General features: G+C 44.1%; 1 protein-coding gene across 3 annotated transcripts in view; it reads right to left on the minus strand.

Moving 5' to 3' along the window:
• Positions 1-555: 555 nt before the first annotated feature.
• GPRIN3 (GPRIN family member 3) overlaps positions 556-19,111 on the minus strand; it is a 32,140-nt gene continuing 13,584 nt past the window's right edge. For 2 of the 3 annotated variants that reach the window (XM_069013040.1, XM_069013041.1), the window contains exon 2: positions 556-8,088. In XM_069013040.1, coding sequence (XP_068869141.1) covers positions 5,615-7,996 — 2,382 coding nt within the window. In that variant the 5' untranslated portion in view covers positions 7,997-8,088 and the 3' untranslated portion in view covers positions 556-5,614. Of the gene's footprint in view, positions 8,089-12,436; positions 12,511-19,111 lie in introns of those variants that run through there. The other variant, XM_069013042.1, reaches the window with a different exon arrangement.

The raw sequence follows: 19,111 nt of genomic DNA on the forward strand, positions 1-19,111 counted from the left end.
CTGCTGGGGACTTTGCTGGCAGATTTGTCATTTATTTGTACTCCATAAAGTGTCAGTCTTAGCAGAAAGCTAAGGAAAACTTAAGGTCTAATATTTCAAATGAGGACCAGTTGACATGATTCTGTTCCTAATGAGACCAGATGCTTCCTATCACCCACAGACTGCTTTTTAGAAACCAGATGAGGAGAAAGATTTAAACTTTCCTCAAGGTTGTGGAAAATGCTAAGCCTCCAGAATTCAGTCAGGGCAAAGGGAAAAAATCATATTAGAGCATGAGTGATGCATGAGACCTGCACACGTACTTGCCTTTTAAACAGGGACACACACACATATGCTTACCTACAGCAGAAGTTTTCCTAGAGGAAAAAATATTTCCCCTCTGTGTGATTTGGCTCAGTAATAACATCTTTTTTTTTTCTATAAAGAAGCCTGAATGATGAAAGGTAGGTTTCACTTTGCAAAATCTTCTTTGCCAGAATTTGATGCAAAATCCACATTATAAACTCTAGGAAGGAAGAGCTACTCAGAAAAGCCCAAAGCAGAAAAAACAATAAATCTCAGAGTTTAAAAAAAAAAAAAAAATCAGTTTGGCTCAATTCAGCTGTTATACTTCATTCTTCCTTTTAAACGCCTACACTGACTCAAGTGGGATAATTTAGGCCCCTAAGAGAATATTGCAGCCAGTTCAAGTTACAGGAACTGCTGACGTTCAGGTCCACAGATCACCACAGCATCCAATGACCCCAGAGATATTTGGTAGTGTGCACTATTTGGATAAGGACCTACCTGTGTATCTTTGGGACAACTGAAAATACTGACCACTCATGCAGGCATCACAGAGACACCAAAACATAAACTGGCAGAAATTGGTTACTGAAACAAGGAGGTGGGGAAAAAGGAGGGAAGAGTTTCCCTCAGACCACAGGCCTCAATTTTCTAAGCCCACAGAGTCTGACAATCAGTTGTCTCTCATTCAGAGCAGCCATTCCCACAAGATGTGTGCAAAAGTTACTCTGTTGTGGTAACATTTTGCATTAATTTTTAAAAGGTGTAGAAGGACAGACACAGAACAAGATAATGGAGCAAATAAGTTAATAGAATTTGTACTTTCCTACAAACCTTGCATATACTGAGCTAACTAATGAAACACTGGTATGGTAGATTTCCATGAAGTTCCCAAACTGAAAACCAGTGGCAGCCATTTTGAATTCCTCATCAACACTGATTTTCATTTGGACTTCCATTTCTAACTTTAACACTTCATAGTAGTGAAACTCAAGAGAAAAGCTAGTGCTATCTTTAGAGACTATATTCACCTTCTTGAATCCCTTCAATATACTTCTTCAAAAAGTGCATTTTACAAGCTCTTATGTTTTAGTAGCAGTAATAAACTGAGGTTGACTGCTTAGAAGTTTTGTTGAATCCTATTTGGATATATCTATAAATACTAGCAAAATATACAGCCTTTGGAAACATTCATTTTCCTAAAAGACATGGGACACCAACAAATAAAAAAAAAAAGTGAGGTCAGAAAACAAGTGGGCAAAACTTAAGCAAAACTCTGACTTTACAGACATAGGAATGGGAATTCATTGTGAAGTACCTACACCAACTTTATTTTACTTCTCATTTGGTCTTTCCCTGTCCATGTTTCTCAGCAACTTCTTCTTCTACATTCAAAAGAAAGCTTTCTTCACCTGAAATGAAGAAGACAGATATTCCCCTTCTTGCCCCTTCAGCTCTTTCCCCACTCTTTTTTTTCCAAACCAAGGCAGCAGAAATGAGGCAGAACTTCAGCACTTGTGCCCAAACAACACAAAGCTGGCAGATCCCAACCAAGTGCACACAGATGGATGTCACAGCCTCACAAGAAATCCAGGACAATATTGCAAAAATGCCTGCAGAGATGCTCCTTCAACTCAGGTATTGTATTGGCAACACCAAAATGCGCTTGTTCTCATCTTTCCTAGTGGAAAGCCCCGAGTAAAACTAGAAGTAAATCTTCCATTCTAATTCACTGCTTTCATTAATGGTTCTTGCTACATCGGCCTTCCTAGGAGATGCAACTGACAGGGAAGGGTTTCCTGACAAATAGCTTGTTTCCCAGAATCTCTGATCTTGAAATAAAATGAATTAAAGAGTTACTTCAACTGGCTAGGCTGCAACACAGGTACTTTTCTTTATTTTTCATATACATTTACCCTTGGGAATGACAAAGTATTTTCTGTTTTATTAGCCCAAATGGATTTTCTTGGTTGTTACCCATCCAACTAATGCAATATGATTCTGAGTCATTGGGCAGAGAAAAAGAATGGGTTGGTGGCACATAGATCATCTCCACCTACTCTCTGCCACATCACTACTCCAAGCCCATTTTCATTTTTGGGACTGACATGACACCAAGAACAGCCTTTCTTGGCTGCTACAAGCTCACTCACATGCATAATATTTGCTAATTGCTACCCCCAACATGGTTGTTTTGCTGTTGGTGAAAGATGTGTCATCACTGAGGATTCACATTGTCACCTAGACATCTAGTGCAAGAGAAAGCACTAATCACCAGTGTTAAACTAGCAGGTTGCCTACAGTCTGCCCTAGCAAGGCACAGTCAAAACCTAAAATATTTTCCATGAGATATGCTGGTGAGTATCGACTCATTTTTATGTGTTGGCTTTTGGCACTTCATTGCTTGGCTTCCAACACACATCTGCAGGACTTCTGCACCCACCAGACAGTGCCATGGACAATTTGCCTCTTTGCACTAGTACTTGCCCTGAACACAGGCTGAGCACTGCATTTTTTTTTCAGTTATGCCCATGAAGTCATTCAGACTCATCCACTCAGTAACTTGTCCATCGGCACTTTGTGGTACAAATGCACTGGTGAAATTTTCCTAGAAGAAAGGTCATTTATTATGGGGAACTCACAGCTGAAAAAAGCTGCAAGGAGCCAGGGGAGACCTCTCATTCCTTGCAAAGAAGCATTAATTCCAGTGCTGTCCCAGCATCTGCTCATTCATTGCCAAACCCAGTTTGGTGTCAATAAAGCAACTCATACCCATATGCTAAAAATATTTTGCAGAGCTTAAGCTAAAGGATAAAATTCATGGAAATCAGTGAATGAGTGATAGCTGTTTATTCTCCTCTGGAAAAAAAAAAAAAAAACAGGACAATCAATTTGTATATTCAGACTGAGCATATTTGTAAAGGGACAGTTCAGAGTAAGCTGGCTCACAGCTACAGCAAGGGGAGCGCACAGGGGGACGCGAGCTGAGCCAAGGGACACGGCTTCACAGGAAGACAGGCCGGGCAACAGCTAGGGAGTGAAGGGGCAGGAGGGAGGCAAAAGGAGCAGCACAGAGCCTTGGACCTGGACAGGACACAGCAAAAACTGCAGACAGCTCAGGGAACCTCGTCAGGGCTGACATGGACACAATGTGGGAAGAGACACTGAACTTGTCAACTAACCTGACCTAATGATACTGTCAATATTAATCCCACACAAAATTTCACGTTATACTCACATCTCAGACACTGCTAGGAAGGGGGTGGAAACAGCAGTACTAACAGAAAAAAGGTTGGAGACTTTCCTCCTGGTAGGCAGAAGTGGGAAGACGCTCTCTAATGTGGTGATTTAGAATTAAAAATTCAGCACCACAAGTAGGAGAGGACTTAAATAACATACAAAAATTGAACAAGGACGTGACATAAAGCCCCCTGGTATATATCTGAGGAAAACTAGGAGTCAATTCAGTACTATGCTTAGGGGCAACACTTTTCATTGCACTGGGTTAAAATGTATCTTACAGTATTTTACTTTTATGCTAGGGAAAAATTGCCCCGAAACAGCTACTATGGCAGTTGATATACTCAAGAAGTCTGGCCTCCTAAATAACTGGGGACCACCTCAGGTTGGCTTTACAGAAAAAAAAAAGAAAAGAAAAAAGATACTAATACTAATTTACACCATTTAAACCTGTAAGATTTAGAGTAAGTTGTAAGAGTAAGATCTACAGAGTAAGTCAGGTGTGTGGTACTAGAGACAGAAATAAATTATCATCATGATTCATGAAAAATCTTTAATGGACTAAAAGTATCTCCTATTTAACTCTAGTACTCTGCAGGATTACAATACCCAAATCATCAGTGCTTTGCAGGATTGATAACTAAATTTTCTAAAAACTGCAGGAGTTCCCCAGACTCCCATAATGAACTCTAGTGGACAAAATACAAAGCTACTGGGAAACACATTTCCCAAGTTGAAAAATATTATTAAGTTGAGAAATGTGACCAACATATATTTGAGACATTATTGTATATCATACTTCTGGAGAAACAGTCACTAAGCTACCTTTTATTAGCAGTTTCTACAACTAAGTTCAGAAATACAGCAAAGATTGTCTCAAGATTTCAGTACTGCTGCAAATTTTTCAAGTTAACAGTATAATGGTTTATAATATAGAGTGTAAGGTAAAACAAAATACACACAGGCTAAATAAATGGTATTTGGGTTATGAAAGGCAGCAAGAAAAGCACCAAAATACTGGAAAAAAACAGCAGAGCTGGCTAAGGACTTCAAAGGAAAAAAAAAAATCAGTGTAACACACTAGACATGGAGGCTCATGGACCCAAATGAACAGGAAAGCCTGCTGCTATGGGAAAACATTACTGTGCATCTCTGGAGAGAGAAGAAAGATCCACATCACTTTCAAGAGTGATTTAGAAGAGAGGTGCTCAGTGCCACGGGAGGCTGGGAGCAGGGGCTGCCCACCCCACCTGAGGAGGCAGAATGGCTTCCTGCTTTTTAAAGACTTGGCAGAAGCACCAGAGAGTAAGGGTGGACATCATCCTGTTGGATGCAGGTCCACCTACCGATGCGCTCTCCTGTGCCTTGCTGGCTTATACCTTGAGTGGCCACTGCAGGGGACAAAAAGCATCTCTCTCACCTCCCCTTCTGGCCATACACGTCCCACTGCCTTAGCTTCTCCCAAAGAGAGAATCCTTCAGTCTTGATCCTCATTCTTTGCCTGGTTCTGCATTTCAACAGGAGGGGAAGACTGGGCTCCCTGGGGCTCACCTGGGAACAGTGGCCCACAGTATCAACAGAGGTGAGGCTGCTCAGTGATCAATGTCCATAGCCTGGTTCACGGACTTGCCTCAGCGTGGGTAACTTACAAACCAGGAAAGTTGTCTTGTGTTAGGTCTTTACAGCTGTCAAACCTCAATTCCACCTCCCTCAGCTTCCCCCAGTCCACCCCTTTGAGTAAGACCTCATAATGCACACAAATAAATTCCCATAATTCTGACAATCCCTCTGCTTCCTGCTTTATCAGAAGGTGCTGCTCTCCCTGCAGCAAGGTGGAAATTGAAATTTGTGCTTTTGCTAAGTGCCTAGCTTTTCATCTGACAGCAGTCAAGGTTGGGGCATAACGTGGAAATACACCAGCTGTGACAATAATAATGGCAGGATGGAGCATGTGGCTAGTCAGAAAACAAAGGGGAATCATGTTCCACGGTTGCTGCATCACAACCCCAATTACACAACCAAACAGCAGGACTCAAGGGGAGGGATTCTCTCCACCACTGCAGGTATTTAGGCACCCCTGCAAACCATGTCAGTCTAACACAGAAGAGGGAGCAGGTCGGACACAGCAATTAGGACGCCTAAAATTCTGCAGCATGGACTGGAACACATTGTGCTGCCTCCCTTTCAGTTTTTTATTTGAGGATGTATCCGAGGAAATGGATTTCCGGGTCTGATTGTTCTGGGCCCGGATCAGTTTTTCGTGTTCCCGTATTTGTCTCTGTAAGTGGTTCTGGATAGCAATTCCCAGGGATTCTGGATCGAGGGAAGCACCATAAACCTCCCAAGTCATTCCCTGCTCGTCCCAAACAACATCCCTGACATGTTTGGACTGCTTCACCTGTACTCTTGCCTCCATGGCTGGGGTGGAGTGCTTTTTGTTCTCCCCCAGGTTCGGCACAGCTGGAGCAGAAGCAGGAATCGCTGCAGTGTGGAGCTCATGTCTGGACTCCCTGGGCTGGAGGCCTTGCTGCTGGGAAGCTGCCGATGCTGGCACAGGAGGGGCAAGACCTGCAGAACTCACATTCAACTTAGGCATCAGTCCTGCCTGCAAGCTCTGGCCACCAGCCATCTGAGACTGGCCACTGTCTCCGTGGCCTCTGCTCTCCTTCTCACCCACATCCTCTGAGCATGCTTTTACATGGACAGCAGCAGGCTGGCTACCAACATTCACCCCTCCTTTAGGATCAAGTACCACCAAGTTTTCTTCCTTTGCTTTTACCACAGATTGATTAGGACTGGTCTCTCCTTGACTTGCACCCTTGCTTTGCACAGGCTTTTGGTCAGAGCTGCCCAGGACCTCCTTCTGCTTGACTTCACTGTCCAAGCCACAGAGTAAAGGTGACCGGCTGCTTCCCACATGAGGGACGAGATCGTGCACGTTGTTCCCGGTTCCTGGGATAGCATTGGTAGAAGTGGTGCTTGGCTCACCAGCACCAGTCCCAGACTGCGATGGAGTTTGATTACTGGAGTTAACGTCAAGCTGCTCTGCTGGGATGGGCTTTGGTGGGACTGGAGCATCCATTGGCAGCTGAGCAGCATCCTTGTCATCACGAGCTGCACTGGTCATTTCAGCATTACCCACAGATGTTCCTTGGGAGGTAACAGCTGCAGGGGAGCAGGAGAGAAGAGGTTTTGCATTATCTGCTGATACTGGAGACACCACGTCAGATGGGACCCCAGGCAGTTTGACAGGCTGGGTTTGGGCTGAAGCAGTTACAGCCACAACAGTCGATTTTGATGTGATACCAGGAGAACATGAGAAGTTTTGTTGTGAGGATAAACTGTCAGTAAGTGCAGCCTGGCTCAGCCCCATACCTCCTTGGTAAATTATATGCAGTTCTTCCTTCTCCTCTGGAGGAAGATTCCCTTTTAAGAAGGCAGCAAAGATGCTCGGACTGGTGGAAGCTGATTTGCTCTCCACGGTAGCCACGGCTTGCACCTCAGCATCTCGCCATGTCCTGCTTACAGCTTCCTGAGTAAAAGGGCTGCTCTCTGACTGAGCCGTCATTGTACCTGTTTCTCTGAATTTGGAGAGCTGGGTGGGGTTTGGACTCCCAGGTGTGGGGTCCAGGTTGTGTACAGGACGTGGACTCCCGTGGCCAGACTGGGCTGGTGCCTCGCTGCTCTGCACCGCTTCAGTTTTATCTGGGGGCTGCGACTGTGCCGTGTCTGCAGTCCCACTTTTTGCCTCCAGAATGGTCTGTGCGACTCTCCCCAGGTCAGCTTCAGTTTGCCTTGCTGGCAAGGCTGACTGACACACAGTGGAATAATTTTTTTCTGCCGCCCTGTCTTTTTCCCCTGTTTGCAGAAGGTTTGCCTGAGAAGTACGACAGAATTGATTAACCCCGACAGGATCACCAGGGGAAGAATAATTTAACACTTCAAGCACTGGCTGATCATCAGTCCCCTGAGGTTTCAAGGCAGAGTCATCTATCTGTGTCAGGGAGCTCGTTTTGGCCTGGGTACCTTGCACAAACTGCCGGGAGCTCTGGGGGGCTGGCATCATCTCTGGCCCTTGCCCTGCCAAGAGGGCTCCTCCTGCCGCAAGGGCTGGCGCTGCCGGTGCCTGGATGCCCGCTGGCTGGGAACAACCAGCAGGCTTTACATCTGCAGGATGCACCTCTGCAGCTGTGCTAGCCAGCCCTGGAGAAAAGGCTTCCTGCTGGCTGTCATTGTCTGCGTGGCACCGCTCAGAGCTCTGTGTGCCGGCAGCAGCTGTGCAGTTCAGGTCGAACGAGCAGACCCCAGCTGAGCTGGACGGGGTGCACGGGAAGCCATTGCTGGCCCTCTCGCCGCTGGGGGGTTGGGGCTGGTGCTTAGCAGGCTGCAGGTCTCCCAGGTGCTCCTCCTCTGCAGAAGTTGAGACCAGGGGAAGCTTGGCAGATCTCAGAGGATCTGGTACAGTCCCCATGGACTGTCTTCGAGATGTTGTTTGTCCTCAGCTTCTCCTTGGAGTTTTCTCACTGGGCAGGCGGTCGGCGACAGTTTTCCTGTGAAGCTAATCTGTTAATGAAACAAACACAGTGTTAGCGGCAGTCAAATTTAAGAAAAAGTACCCAGAGCTAATTGATTTTATAGTGTGAAGAGAAATACTTGCAGGCAAAGAGGAAAGTGAAGCACCCAATTCTGCCTGAAAGTCACAAAAAAGACACAGATTTCAACGATCTCCCAGTTCTGAGGTCTGGATGGAAAAAACAATACTAGGGACAAAGCAACAACAGCTCCTCTGTTGTTGATACATTTAGCAAAACATTGACATGCCAGGAGGGAGGGAAAAAAAAAAGAAATATGAAAAGAAAGAAGAGGTATGGACTTTGTGTGGAAGTTTGAGTCACAAAATAAAAACACTGTGACAATATTTTCTAGCAAGCCACCTTGGAAGGAAATGCCTATGTGAAGAACAGATCCCTAGGTCTGAGTGGATCCCACATCTTCAGTGAGCTCCAGTTCCCCTTTCTTCTCAAGGATAGCCATTTTGGCTCCACTACCAACAAGGACAGTCACAGGGAGCAACAGGTCAATTTAGACTAATGTGGATGAACCCAAACCTCACTGGTAAAGGAATATGGAGGGATCACAACCTGCTGTGTGATGCAGATAAAAATCAAGAGAAGGTACTGCACTCCAGAGCTGTGCACATACTTACTGCTCTCACATTTAGATCCTTTGAAATAATTACAAGGAAGCCAGCTTGATTAATAAATGGGGGTACAGATGACCTAGAAATCAATTTACAAGTAGCTGGTATGAGATCGAATGGGGAGCATTGCAGCACCGCAGAACAGGAGGGGTTCATGCCATATCCAGGGAAACCTGGAGGAGGGATCTTACGCAGGTAGAACAGAGTTATCCAGGTTGGAGTCATGCCAGGACTGCAGAGAAACCACTGCTTCAAACATGAGGTGTTTTCCAAATGTGCTTGCTGGCTTTCCAACGGGCTTAGCACTGCCCACCTGGACGCTTCTAGAGATCAAGGATGGGATCCATATCAGCAGAGTGGTGGTGGCCAGTGATAGAATCTCACCCCACTCTTCTTTTGAACTGCAGGCTATCTGGGCTTGTTTAAAAAGCTTTCACTGGCTTATGCTGCCAGCAAAATACAGGTATGTAACTTGGGAGACACCCAGGTTTTGTTAACCTGATGATGGAAACATTGCTGTACCTGTTTGTGTGCCCGTCTCTGCAGGCACACCGTAGGATCTCCTTTGCTACATTACTAGGGAGATGCTGCTGGAAGCAGCAGTACAACCACTCAGCTGTTCCAGACCCTTCCTCCACACTAGCAAAATCAACAAAAGCCCTTTCCAGAAAAATCTCTACTCTCCTTCTCTCAGCCTGGATTACAGTCATATAACTTCCTTAGTTTCTGTAAAATGAGTCCTAAGTTTCAGCACCTTAGGATACTTTAAAAGAGCAACAGGAGAAAACTGCTCAATGAAGGGAAATTTAAAAAAATACAGCCACTCTATTTTTTCTAAGAAAAGGAAAGTGCTGCAACTTATTACTTATTCATTAAGCTTTCTGTCTTCCAGATATTAAAAATGTATTATTTTTTACTGCCTCTTTGGGCTCTGTCCAACCACAGAGATATAGTCTGCTGGGTTAAGCCAGCCCTGAGAAACTATAATCCTGCCTCTGAAGGATTCCAAGTCCCTTAGCTGCACTCTGTGACAGCAGCCCAGCATCACCCCACAAGGGCTTTCCAGGAGGGCTAAGGATTGCCAAGCGTTTTGAGAAGTACTAAAAGTATGTAAATCAGGCTGAAAATCAATGGAAGTTTGTGGCTGCCTACAACACATCTTGCCTTCATTTTATTCTCACTTTAGAGACAGCCAGCATAGTCCTGAAGGAAGGACAGACATTCCATGTCCACGCTGTTGTGCTATAAACGTGTAATGGCTGCGAGGAGAGGAGCAGATGGCTTTGGGTATCCATTGGACTAAATTCTGTTACTCCCTTCTTTCCTTTTCCACATATCGATGCAAACCAAACCAGTATATACAACCGGGCAGCTCACATTTCTTTTTTTTTCCTTATTTTTTAGATCCAGAAAGAAAAATTAAGCAAATAATGGAACAAAACCAATCCCCATTTTTAGGATGAGATGTACTGCTCAGCAAACATTGTCAAAAAAAATGAAGACTTCTGAGAGAATCAGTTTGGTTCTTCATTATACAAAACCTGGGCAAGGCAATCTGCACACTGGAGCATTATCTTTTAACTCATACCCACTCAACAGGGCAATGATTCCTAATTTTTCAATTAAATGAGTTAGTTCTGGTCGGAACCCCTGCATGAATTCTCCCCATCTGTTTAGTGGCTTTTCACCAGCATCACCTGAAACACATAGTTAAATGTTTGCCTCCTACAGTAATCAAAAGAGATTCTGCTACCAGCCCTTGACATATGGCAAGAGAAGAAATTCTGCCCCAGAAAACCCAGCTGGACCTGTTCTCTGATGTGGGACAACTGAGCATAGACCAGACATTTTGCTTGACCCTTGAATATGGGGCAGGGGGTGGATCATTCTTCTGCCTGGAATGGCTCTGCAAATGAGTTAATTTATGAGAATAAGGTTTCTATAAAGACTTTGTTGTCAAAGTCATGGAGCTATTTTCTAGACTCGTCACTAAGCCATCCTACTGACAGGAGCCAAAGGCACTGAAGTAGTCTAAATAAACATGGTAATTTAAGAAAATGTTCTAACTTAAGAATTAATAAAAATCCAAAAAAAAAGCTAAGTCTTATGAAGGAGAGCATCAAGGAAGCCCTACAGGTTACAGAACTAGAAAGGCATTTTTACTATTGGAATCTCATTTATGATTATTGTCTCATTTCTATTATTTGAGTCCTGTTATATAGGAATGAAGAACAATGTTGGGACCTGTGGGCAACACTACTCAACTGCCAAGACCGTGAGGATTCAAACAAACAAACAACACTGCCTACAAGCAAATATGTAGGAAAAACAGAAATACAAAACTCAGTAGAAGGCCAAAAAACATGTCAAAACAAATCAAGATCGCTGATGAATTTTTCAAGTTTTGTACATCAGACTTGGAGCAATCATCCAAAGTTTTCTTTTAACAGGAGGTAAAATTAGTATCTCCACAAAGGTCTAAATCAAGTTTTAGTAATAAGAACAGATTTGCTACATCAACAGAGTTCTCCTTGCCCTTATTCTTGCAGATCAAATTAGCCTGCCTGACTGTGTCAATCTCATCTCAACAAAGAATTATTGTGGACCTTTAGCAACAAGAGGTTTCTAACTTTGGCAAAGTCTGTGTTTTCTAGTCAAAGACCTATTGGGAGGGTCCCTGCATGGAGTCTTGTAACTGAGTAGGTCTTTTTTTATGTGTGGTTAAAAAAACCCCAAAAAACCCCAAATCCCAAGAAGTTTCCTGGCAACTCAATGCAGACAACGTAAAGAAACTCCTATTTATTTCAGTAATACCCAACCCCCAATAAAACAACACTGCAATTTTTACTCTTGCTGCTTATGAGAAAGTCAACAAAACCAGAAAGTCTGCATGTTTCATAATACCAGCCAATAAATTTTCAGGAAATTCCTATGTAAGATTCTGCCTTCCATCTCCTCTGGAAGAAATCTGAAAATCTGCAAAAGCACAAATAAGACTGCCAGCATCTCCACCTATCCTCAACTGTAAAAACAACTAAAAAGCAGCTCCCAAACTAATCAAGCACCCCTTTCCCAATTCTGGATTTCCATTCTTTGAGTCCCCTACTCTTTGAGCCCTCTCTTCAACCTTGTCTCCGCAAATGGAAGAGCTGAACACTTGCTCTTAATAGTTCTAATCTTACAAGATCTCTCAGATCATCACAAACATCATTATATAGCCACATCGGTTAAGAACGGAGATAAACATCTGCTGAAGTGGGAATTCAGTCTCTGTTCTCTTCTCCTGATCTGAGGGAAAAGACAATGACTCACCTGAACTCGTATTAGACCACTAAATGTATCAAAAATAAAGCACACTTCTTTAAATTTTAAGCATAAAAATGCACTTGCATCCTTCTAATTCTGCAGCCAATGGGTTTTTTTTCCCTCTTTTCAATGTCAAAGAGTGTTTGTTATTCTGTTTTTCATGAAAAATTTGCTTTATGGGTTATTTTCTCCTAATTATCTGTGGGATCAAAAAGACTGGCACTACAAATGAAAAACAGCACAAAACAAGGACACATTCATTAAAATACTTAAGACTTTGCCTGAAGAGGTAAAATACAAGAGGCAGAGCTTCCATCTTTCAGTGTGTTTTGGGATGCTGACAGGAGACAAATTACTCACTGTGATGACAGGGAGGGAAGAGGTGGTGGGGATTTCCACAGATACCTTGTGTACTTGTGATTCCCATCAGAGACAGGGCTGGCATTTCAAGCAGAGGCTGCTCTAAGTCCCAGTTCTCCTTCTACACCTGGGGAATGCAGATGTTTTTGCAGGTCAGACCTGCAGACAAAGCAGGAACCTGTGCCAGAGACAGGCAGAGAGCTGGACAGGAGAAGTAACATGTTCAGCACCACAGGGCTGCAGCTCCCTCCGTGAGGACATTAGGCAAAGTGGGTGATTGTATGTGCTGGTTTGCTTTTGACTGGTCTGTGCTGAGTGAGTTAGCAGAACTTCTGTAACACTTCACCAGGTACTGCAAAATACCTATTTATTCCCTCACTAGCCACTGAATTGATATGACTTTACTCAGCCCAGAAGGACAACAGCCTATTGCAGCTCAGAACTCCCTACGATCCTGAACTCTTTATTTTTACCTTTCACTATATTAAAAATTACATTTCTCATCCATAAGCTTTTTAACTCTATGTGTCTGGGGGTTTGCTTGAAAGGCTTTTCAGTTTTCCTTGTTATTTTTTGGGGTAGGAAAGTTTACCTTAGAAAAACATCTGCTCCACTTGAAGGCTCCGGCCAGTTCAAAGCTCTAGCACACATAAGATATGGATCCTCTCCACAGCCTTCCTGCTGCTGGCCACAGGAGTTTAAGGACTTTCTGGATGGAAGGACACACTCTAATCACCTTTGGAAATGAATGCACATCTACTCGTGGACCCCTTTAGCATAGCTGGCCTATGCAAAATGCTGTGCAGTGCACACATGCATGCCCTCTGAGAAAAGGACCTCTATTTGTACAAGCCTGCTCACTGGAAGTCTAGGCCACTCATATTACTGTTAAAGCAAACACCACCAAACAAAACCCCACAGCCTCTCCTAGAACCCTTCCCAACATCTGCACTAGAAGCCCTTCTTAGTCTCATGTGATGCATGTCATGACACTGAATCAGCTGGAACTACCAGCTGAGCCACATGAACAGCCTTGAGGAAAAACCAGATCCAGCCAGGGCTCTCACTGGGGTCCGGAGCCTGGCTCCTCACCAGACCTCAGAGCTCTTCCCCCTGGATGTTGATACAAAACAAGTACTGTCTATCAGGTCTGCTCAGAAAGATGCCATGACACAATGAGAAATGGAAATGGCAGAGGTAAAAACAGGAAATAAGCCCAAACACAAAACCAGAGGCTAAGTACTCATCTTTGCTTTGTAATGGTAGTAAACTGAGGAAAATCATGTGAAAATCAAGGGCAAGATGTACTACCATTTTCAGCCAAAAAGAGATGGCTGCCAATCAGCCTGACACCTACTGAAGATTTATGTTAGCACTATTTTGTACATGCTGAAGAAACACATTTTTCTGGTTGTTGACTCCTCTCATCTTGCATCCCTCCGCCAGGTATAAACTAAAACTCCACAGTGTGCAGAGCATGGGAACTCCACTTTGGAAGGACAAAGCTCAGCTTAACCTGCTGCCCACAACCTACAGATGAGAAAATGTGTCAAGCCAGTCCTACAAATGGTACAGTGGCCTCTGGGACTAATACAAAGCAAAGCAAACTGCTTTGCACCTTTCTTAATTTCTCTCAGCTTCTGGCTAACCTTAAGTACATCCTGCCAAGAGCCCTCAGTAGGGCCTTGCCCCAACACCTCAATGCAGTCCAGGGACACATGGGTACCTCAGCAGTCACTCAGGGACAAATGTGTGAGAATATCTGCAATTGGCTTTTAATAGGCAGGCACAGAGAATAAAAACTGTGTGGTGATCAAGCATGATTCAGCTCTACTGTCCTGCTGGCAGTTACCCTACAATTAGAAAGATGTCCATGTAAAAGGAAATACAGCTCTGCTTGGAGACAGGATGTTCCAGCCCATGTCCCATCTGTTCCCTGTGGGCAGCACCCATGTTGCCCTGGCCAGGAGACAAGCAGCAACCCCCACATCCAGCTCTGGCACCAGCTGACAAGGCCCTGGCGGGAGCCCGGGCACTGTTAACAATGCCACAATGCAACTCAACCCCGAAAGCTGGGCTGCCTCTGCTGGAAATGTCATTGTCCTCTGGCCATGGCCAAAGACAACAGGCAGGCACATGCTGTGAATGTGCAGCAAGAGCATCTTGTTTGTATGGGAGTAAGAATCAAGTGTTTACGTATTTATGGGTGCGCCATGGCTTAGCAAAACTCTCCCACATTTCCTGAAAGAAAATGGGTTTGCCTTGTGCTCCAACATTTTAAAGCAAGAAAAAACAGTATTTAGAAGTGATAGAAAATACAGTACTGAGAAGATAGCTAGAAGACAACATTTGGCAAGGAGATTGAAAATCCTGGTTTAGATTAAGAATTGTGTTATCATCTGCTGCCATCAAAGTTTTGAGCCTTCACAGCTCACTCCTTTCTCACAGATTAAAAACTTTTTCCAGGAGAAGCTCAGATCCTCATATAACCACTGCTTCTAGATTCTCTCCAAAGAACCCCACACATGGTCAGAAGAGGGTGGCACGAGAAGGAACCACAAGAGGGCTGGATGACAGCCTGACCATGCATCACCTCCACACTCTTCTCCCCGTGTCCTCCTGCCCCTCTACTTCCCCGCTCAGCTCACCCTCCCAAGCATGCTCCCTGTTGCAGACAGGGGCCTTGGGCAGCAGCAGGGGCTGCAAGGACAGGCTCTCTCCCTGCACACCTCTTCCCAGGGCTACAGCAGCCCAAAATAGGCTTTCTTCGGCGATGCGTGTAAGTATGCAAGGGTCCCTGCTGAATACCAGGCTTGCTGCAGAGCACCGCTAAGAGCCCGTCAGTCTTTCTCCTCCAAGGTGAAAGGGAAGGATAAATGGCTTTATGAAAACAGCTAAATCAAACAACAACTACACTGGCTGAGGCAGCTGTAACAGTTGCATAAGCTACAGCAATATTCCTACCTGGGCCACCCTGGAGGGGAGGCAATATGTGGGTAAAACCCACAGGGACATACCTTTTTTTTTGTTGCATGTTATTGTGTTTAGCCTCATTATTTATCAGCAGTTTTTTCTTATTTCAGTGTCTGAGCCTGGAAGTCACTTTTAAGGAAATGCAGCCTGACTTCAAGGGTAAGCCATGTTTCAGGAGGAAGGCCTGTGTGCACACTCCTGACACACGCACATGAGAGGAAACCAGCAACCTGCTGTCCACATCAGGCAGGTGACTCCATACAGCTCACTGCCACTGCTTATTTTCCTTCAGTTTACTATCGTATAAAAACAAGACTTGGTGTTTGAGGAATGTGAACAGGAGGGTCATAAGGACCTCTCAAACGCCACTTTTGTATTTGGTGTTGAAAGCAACAGAATTTCTAACCAACCAATGGGAATTTCACTCCTTACCTATCCTGCTATCTTTCTGTCTGATAAAAGTGTGGTGAAATCTAACCCCTCATTAATGCATTTTATTCAGCTTACTGCATTTGAATGTTGACAGCTGACAAACAAAAGCTCCTCATGAATTTTTCCTGAGAGCAGTTTAGCAGTAGCCAACAATAAATACCTTTTTCCTACACAGCAATACCAACGTGACTTCATTATAAAGCAGAGTGCTCATCTTCAGGGATGAAAGCATAATGCTGGCTTGTTGCCCGTGCAATTCTTGCAATTCTTGCTTGTTGCCCAGACAACTTGCAACAACCAGGATGATGTAGTTTACATGGACATCCATCCACTGGAAGCTGGACTAGGACCAAAATCACATTCGTGTGGTCAGGAAAACATAACCACTGCTAAGTAGGTGTGTCTTAGGGTAGCTCTAGGGACAAAGGCTGTTATGTACTTCTAACATGCTTTCAGGTCCTCAAAAGGAAGCTTCCTGAATTTCATTATGACTTCCTTAAGAGCATTCCCCCAGTGCACTGAATACAAACATTCATCTCATGGCTGAAGCGTCCCCAGGAGCAGAGTTACTGCCCTAGATAATTAGGCCTGATTTGCTGCTGAATAACCATATTATCAGTGCCCAGAGAAATGTATTGTAGCAGCATTTCTTATTTTAAAAGCAACCTTGCAAGTAAGAAAATTCTGCCTTGGAAGAGCTGACAGCAGGATCAATGTCTTTTGCATAAGGTAAAACCCAAAAATGATAATGTTTAACTCTCACACACCATCTGAAAAAAATTAACTTCCCCTCATATATCATATTATTTTAATGAAGATGCTGGACTCAGTTTTAGAGAAGGGAATAGATCTTTACATAACAGGCACCTGGCAAGGGACGTATCCATTGTAATTTCAGGCGTTATCCTAACGGAAAAGAACTACTCCAAATGGCATGTAATTAGAGAAGAAGGATGCAGTGCCTACCCAGTCATTACTGTAACAGAAATTTTCTGTACTGTGTGATTAACCTAAGAAAGGCATGATGATGATCTCACCATGTCTGCTCTTGCCTCCTGGCTATCACAAAACACAACTCATGTGAATAGAGAGGCTGGCAGCTGAAACAGCTATCACCGTGGGTTTTTTAAAAAAAAAACAGTTAAAAATATCCTGCCTTCTTCCGGCTGCCACCTCAGCAGTTGCTTCCTGTTTTTTCACGTTGGCACTTTGCTCTGCTGCTGGCTGTCATTGACAGTAAGAGCAGCAAAAAGAACAAAATAATCTCCTTACTAAACTGCCTCCTGCTAAACACCTCCTCAAAAAACCCACAAGAGGAAGCACCATGAGCTGGGCCACTTTTTGTCTGATGTATTGAGGCTCTGCAGGAAACCAAATGGCTGCAGGTTGGAGGCCTTTGGTGTTCAGGGATAAGATCTGAGCAATTCTGTGGTATCTTTACAATGCCGGTAAATGCTCTTTTGAGGGCAATGACTCAAACCTGGGTGTCCAGCTAAGGACTCTAAGCTGCTCACCTCAGTCACTCAAGCTTATGATGTGACTTTTAGTGAGACCATTACATGAAAAGCTGTCACCTCAGCCTCTTCTTTTTCTTTACTTGAGATTATACGCTTTATTTTGTTGAACATTGACCCTAACGGAACTGGGCAAAACCAGTGCCTCATTCAGTACTTGTTGGGGAAACTGATGAAGAACAGCATGTGGCATGTGGGGAAAGCAGCACTTGTCATGTACTGCAGATAATCAGCGAGACCACTGTTCTTGATATCCAGAAATGATGGAACAGCCTAACGGTGTACAAAGCACTGTAGGTGGGTGAGGGCTTCCAGTCACCTGACTCTAAGGAAGGTCAATGCCAAATGGGAAAATGATGGTAAAATATTAAAACTATAAACCAGACCAGGTCTTCTTTGGTTTCCAGCCAGAGCTGACAGAAGGTGTTGAAAAATATCTGAGAAACCTCCTAGATGTCAGTGACTGCCATTATGGCAGATCCGATCAGGTAAAATTGAGAGAACCTTACTGTTCTGGCTCTTGGCTTGAGCAAAAGGTGGTACTGGCATTGATACCAACTCAGCCTTGCTAAAAATCAGCTCCCAAACCTTACAACCCTGACTCTGGGTCCTGAAATTCACCATGTAGCCAGAGAGCTCTTTGAGACAAAGAGAGGCTCTTAAGTCTTCTCCATCCAGCAATTAGATATGCTTGAACAAAGAGACTGTGGTGCTTCCTCTGGGTGAAGCAGCCAACTCAGTCACTCTCTCAACACCTCCATCCTCCTACAGCAAAGAAAATCACCAACAGCTGTGCTGTATGATGGCTTATTTTGGAACAACTCATTATTTGCAGGCTATCCCACAGGTGTTCGATGGCAGTAGCTTTTTAAAGTTGCCCTTGCAGTCAGCACAGGGGTGTAAAAATTTCGCACACTAACAATTGCAGGAACCATCCTCACTTCTGTTAGAATTGTTTCCTAACAATGGCTTATTCAAAACATGTATTTTTATCCCTACATTCAAAGCGCTTCTATCCTTCTAGCCTCAAGAAGGGGGACTACGGTACCCAACTGTCTGCAGCATTTTATACTGTGATTCAAATATGATTTTCACAGGCTTAAGAAAAATTACATTCTCTGCTGCTGAATTCTTAAAAATCTCAGTGCTCTTAAAACAAATCCTTATTTAGTGTCTGACCTGGGAAGTCCCATCTGTGTTGGAAGCAAACTAAGCCCAGGATCACTTCCTCAAGACAGACAATATTTAAGAGATAGCAGTGCAAAATCTGGAGGCTAGTTCAATAAAACAGGCTGGGAACAGAGACACAGCAGGTGGTGTAAGCCAAAGCTTTGCCCACTGCAGTGTGGCGCAGCCATATCCTTAGCCTAGACCTCTGCCTTATCCATACCAGGTGTATGGTCCAGTCCACAGCCCAGAACTGTGCAAGGCTTACACCAGGCTGACGTGACATCCCTGCTTCTGCCAAAGGCTGGCGTCTTCCAAGTTAGAATTCAAGGTTTACACTGAGCCTATTTCTGGGCACACCTCTTCTCATTTCTTCTGCACTTAGGACAGGGGAATTCACATTCACATTTATCAGGTGACTGAAGCAATGCATGTAGTGATGAAGGCACTGGTAAAAAACATTAACTTTGACTTGAATCACTGTCCCTCAGGATGATTGCCAAACTGGTTAATGAGTATAATTAGCATTAATTAAAATGACAGCTCAAAGAAGACGTATCACATCTGAGTTCAACTGAGTCTCAGGTTTACTGGAGCTGGCTGCCTCGACCACCTGGCCAAGCCCAAAGCAGAC

Source organism: Aphelocoma coerulescens, chromosome 4 (genome assembly GCF_041296385.1).
Source record: "Aphelocoma coerulescens isolate FSJ_1873_10779 chromosome 4, UR_Acoe_1.0, whole genome shotgun sequence".
Lineage (NCBI taxonomy): Eukaryota > Metazoa > Chordata > Aves > Passeriformes > Corvidae > Aphelocoma > Aphelocoma coerulescens.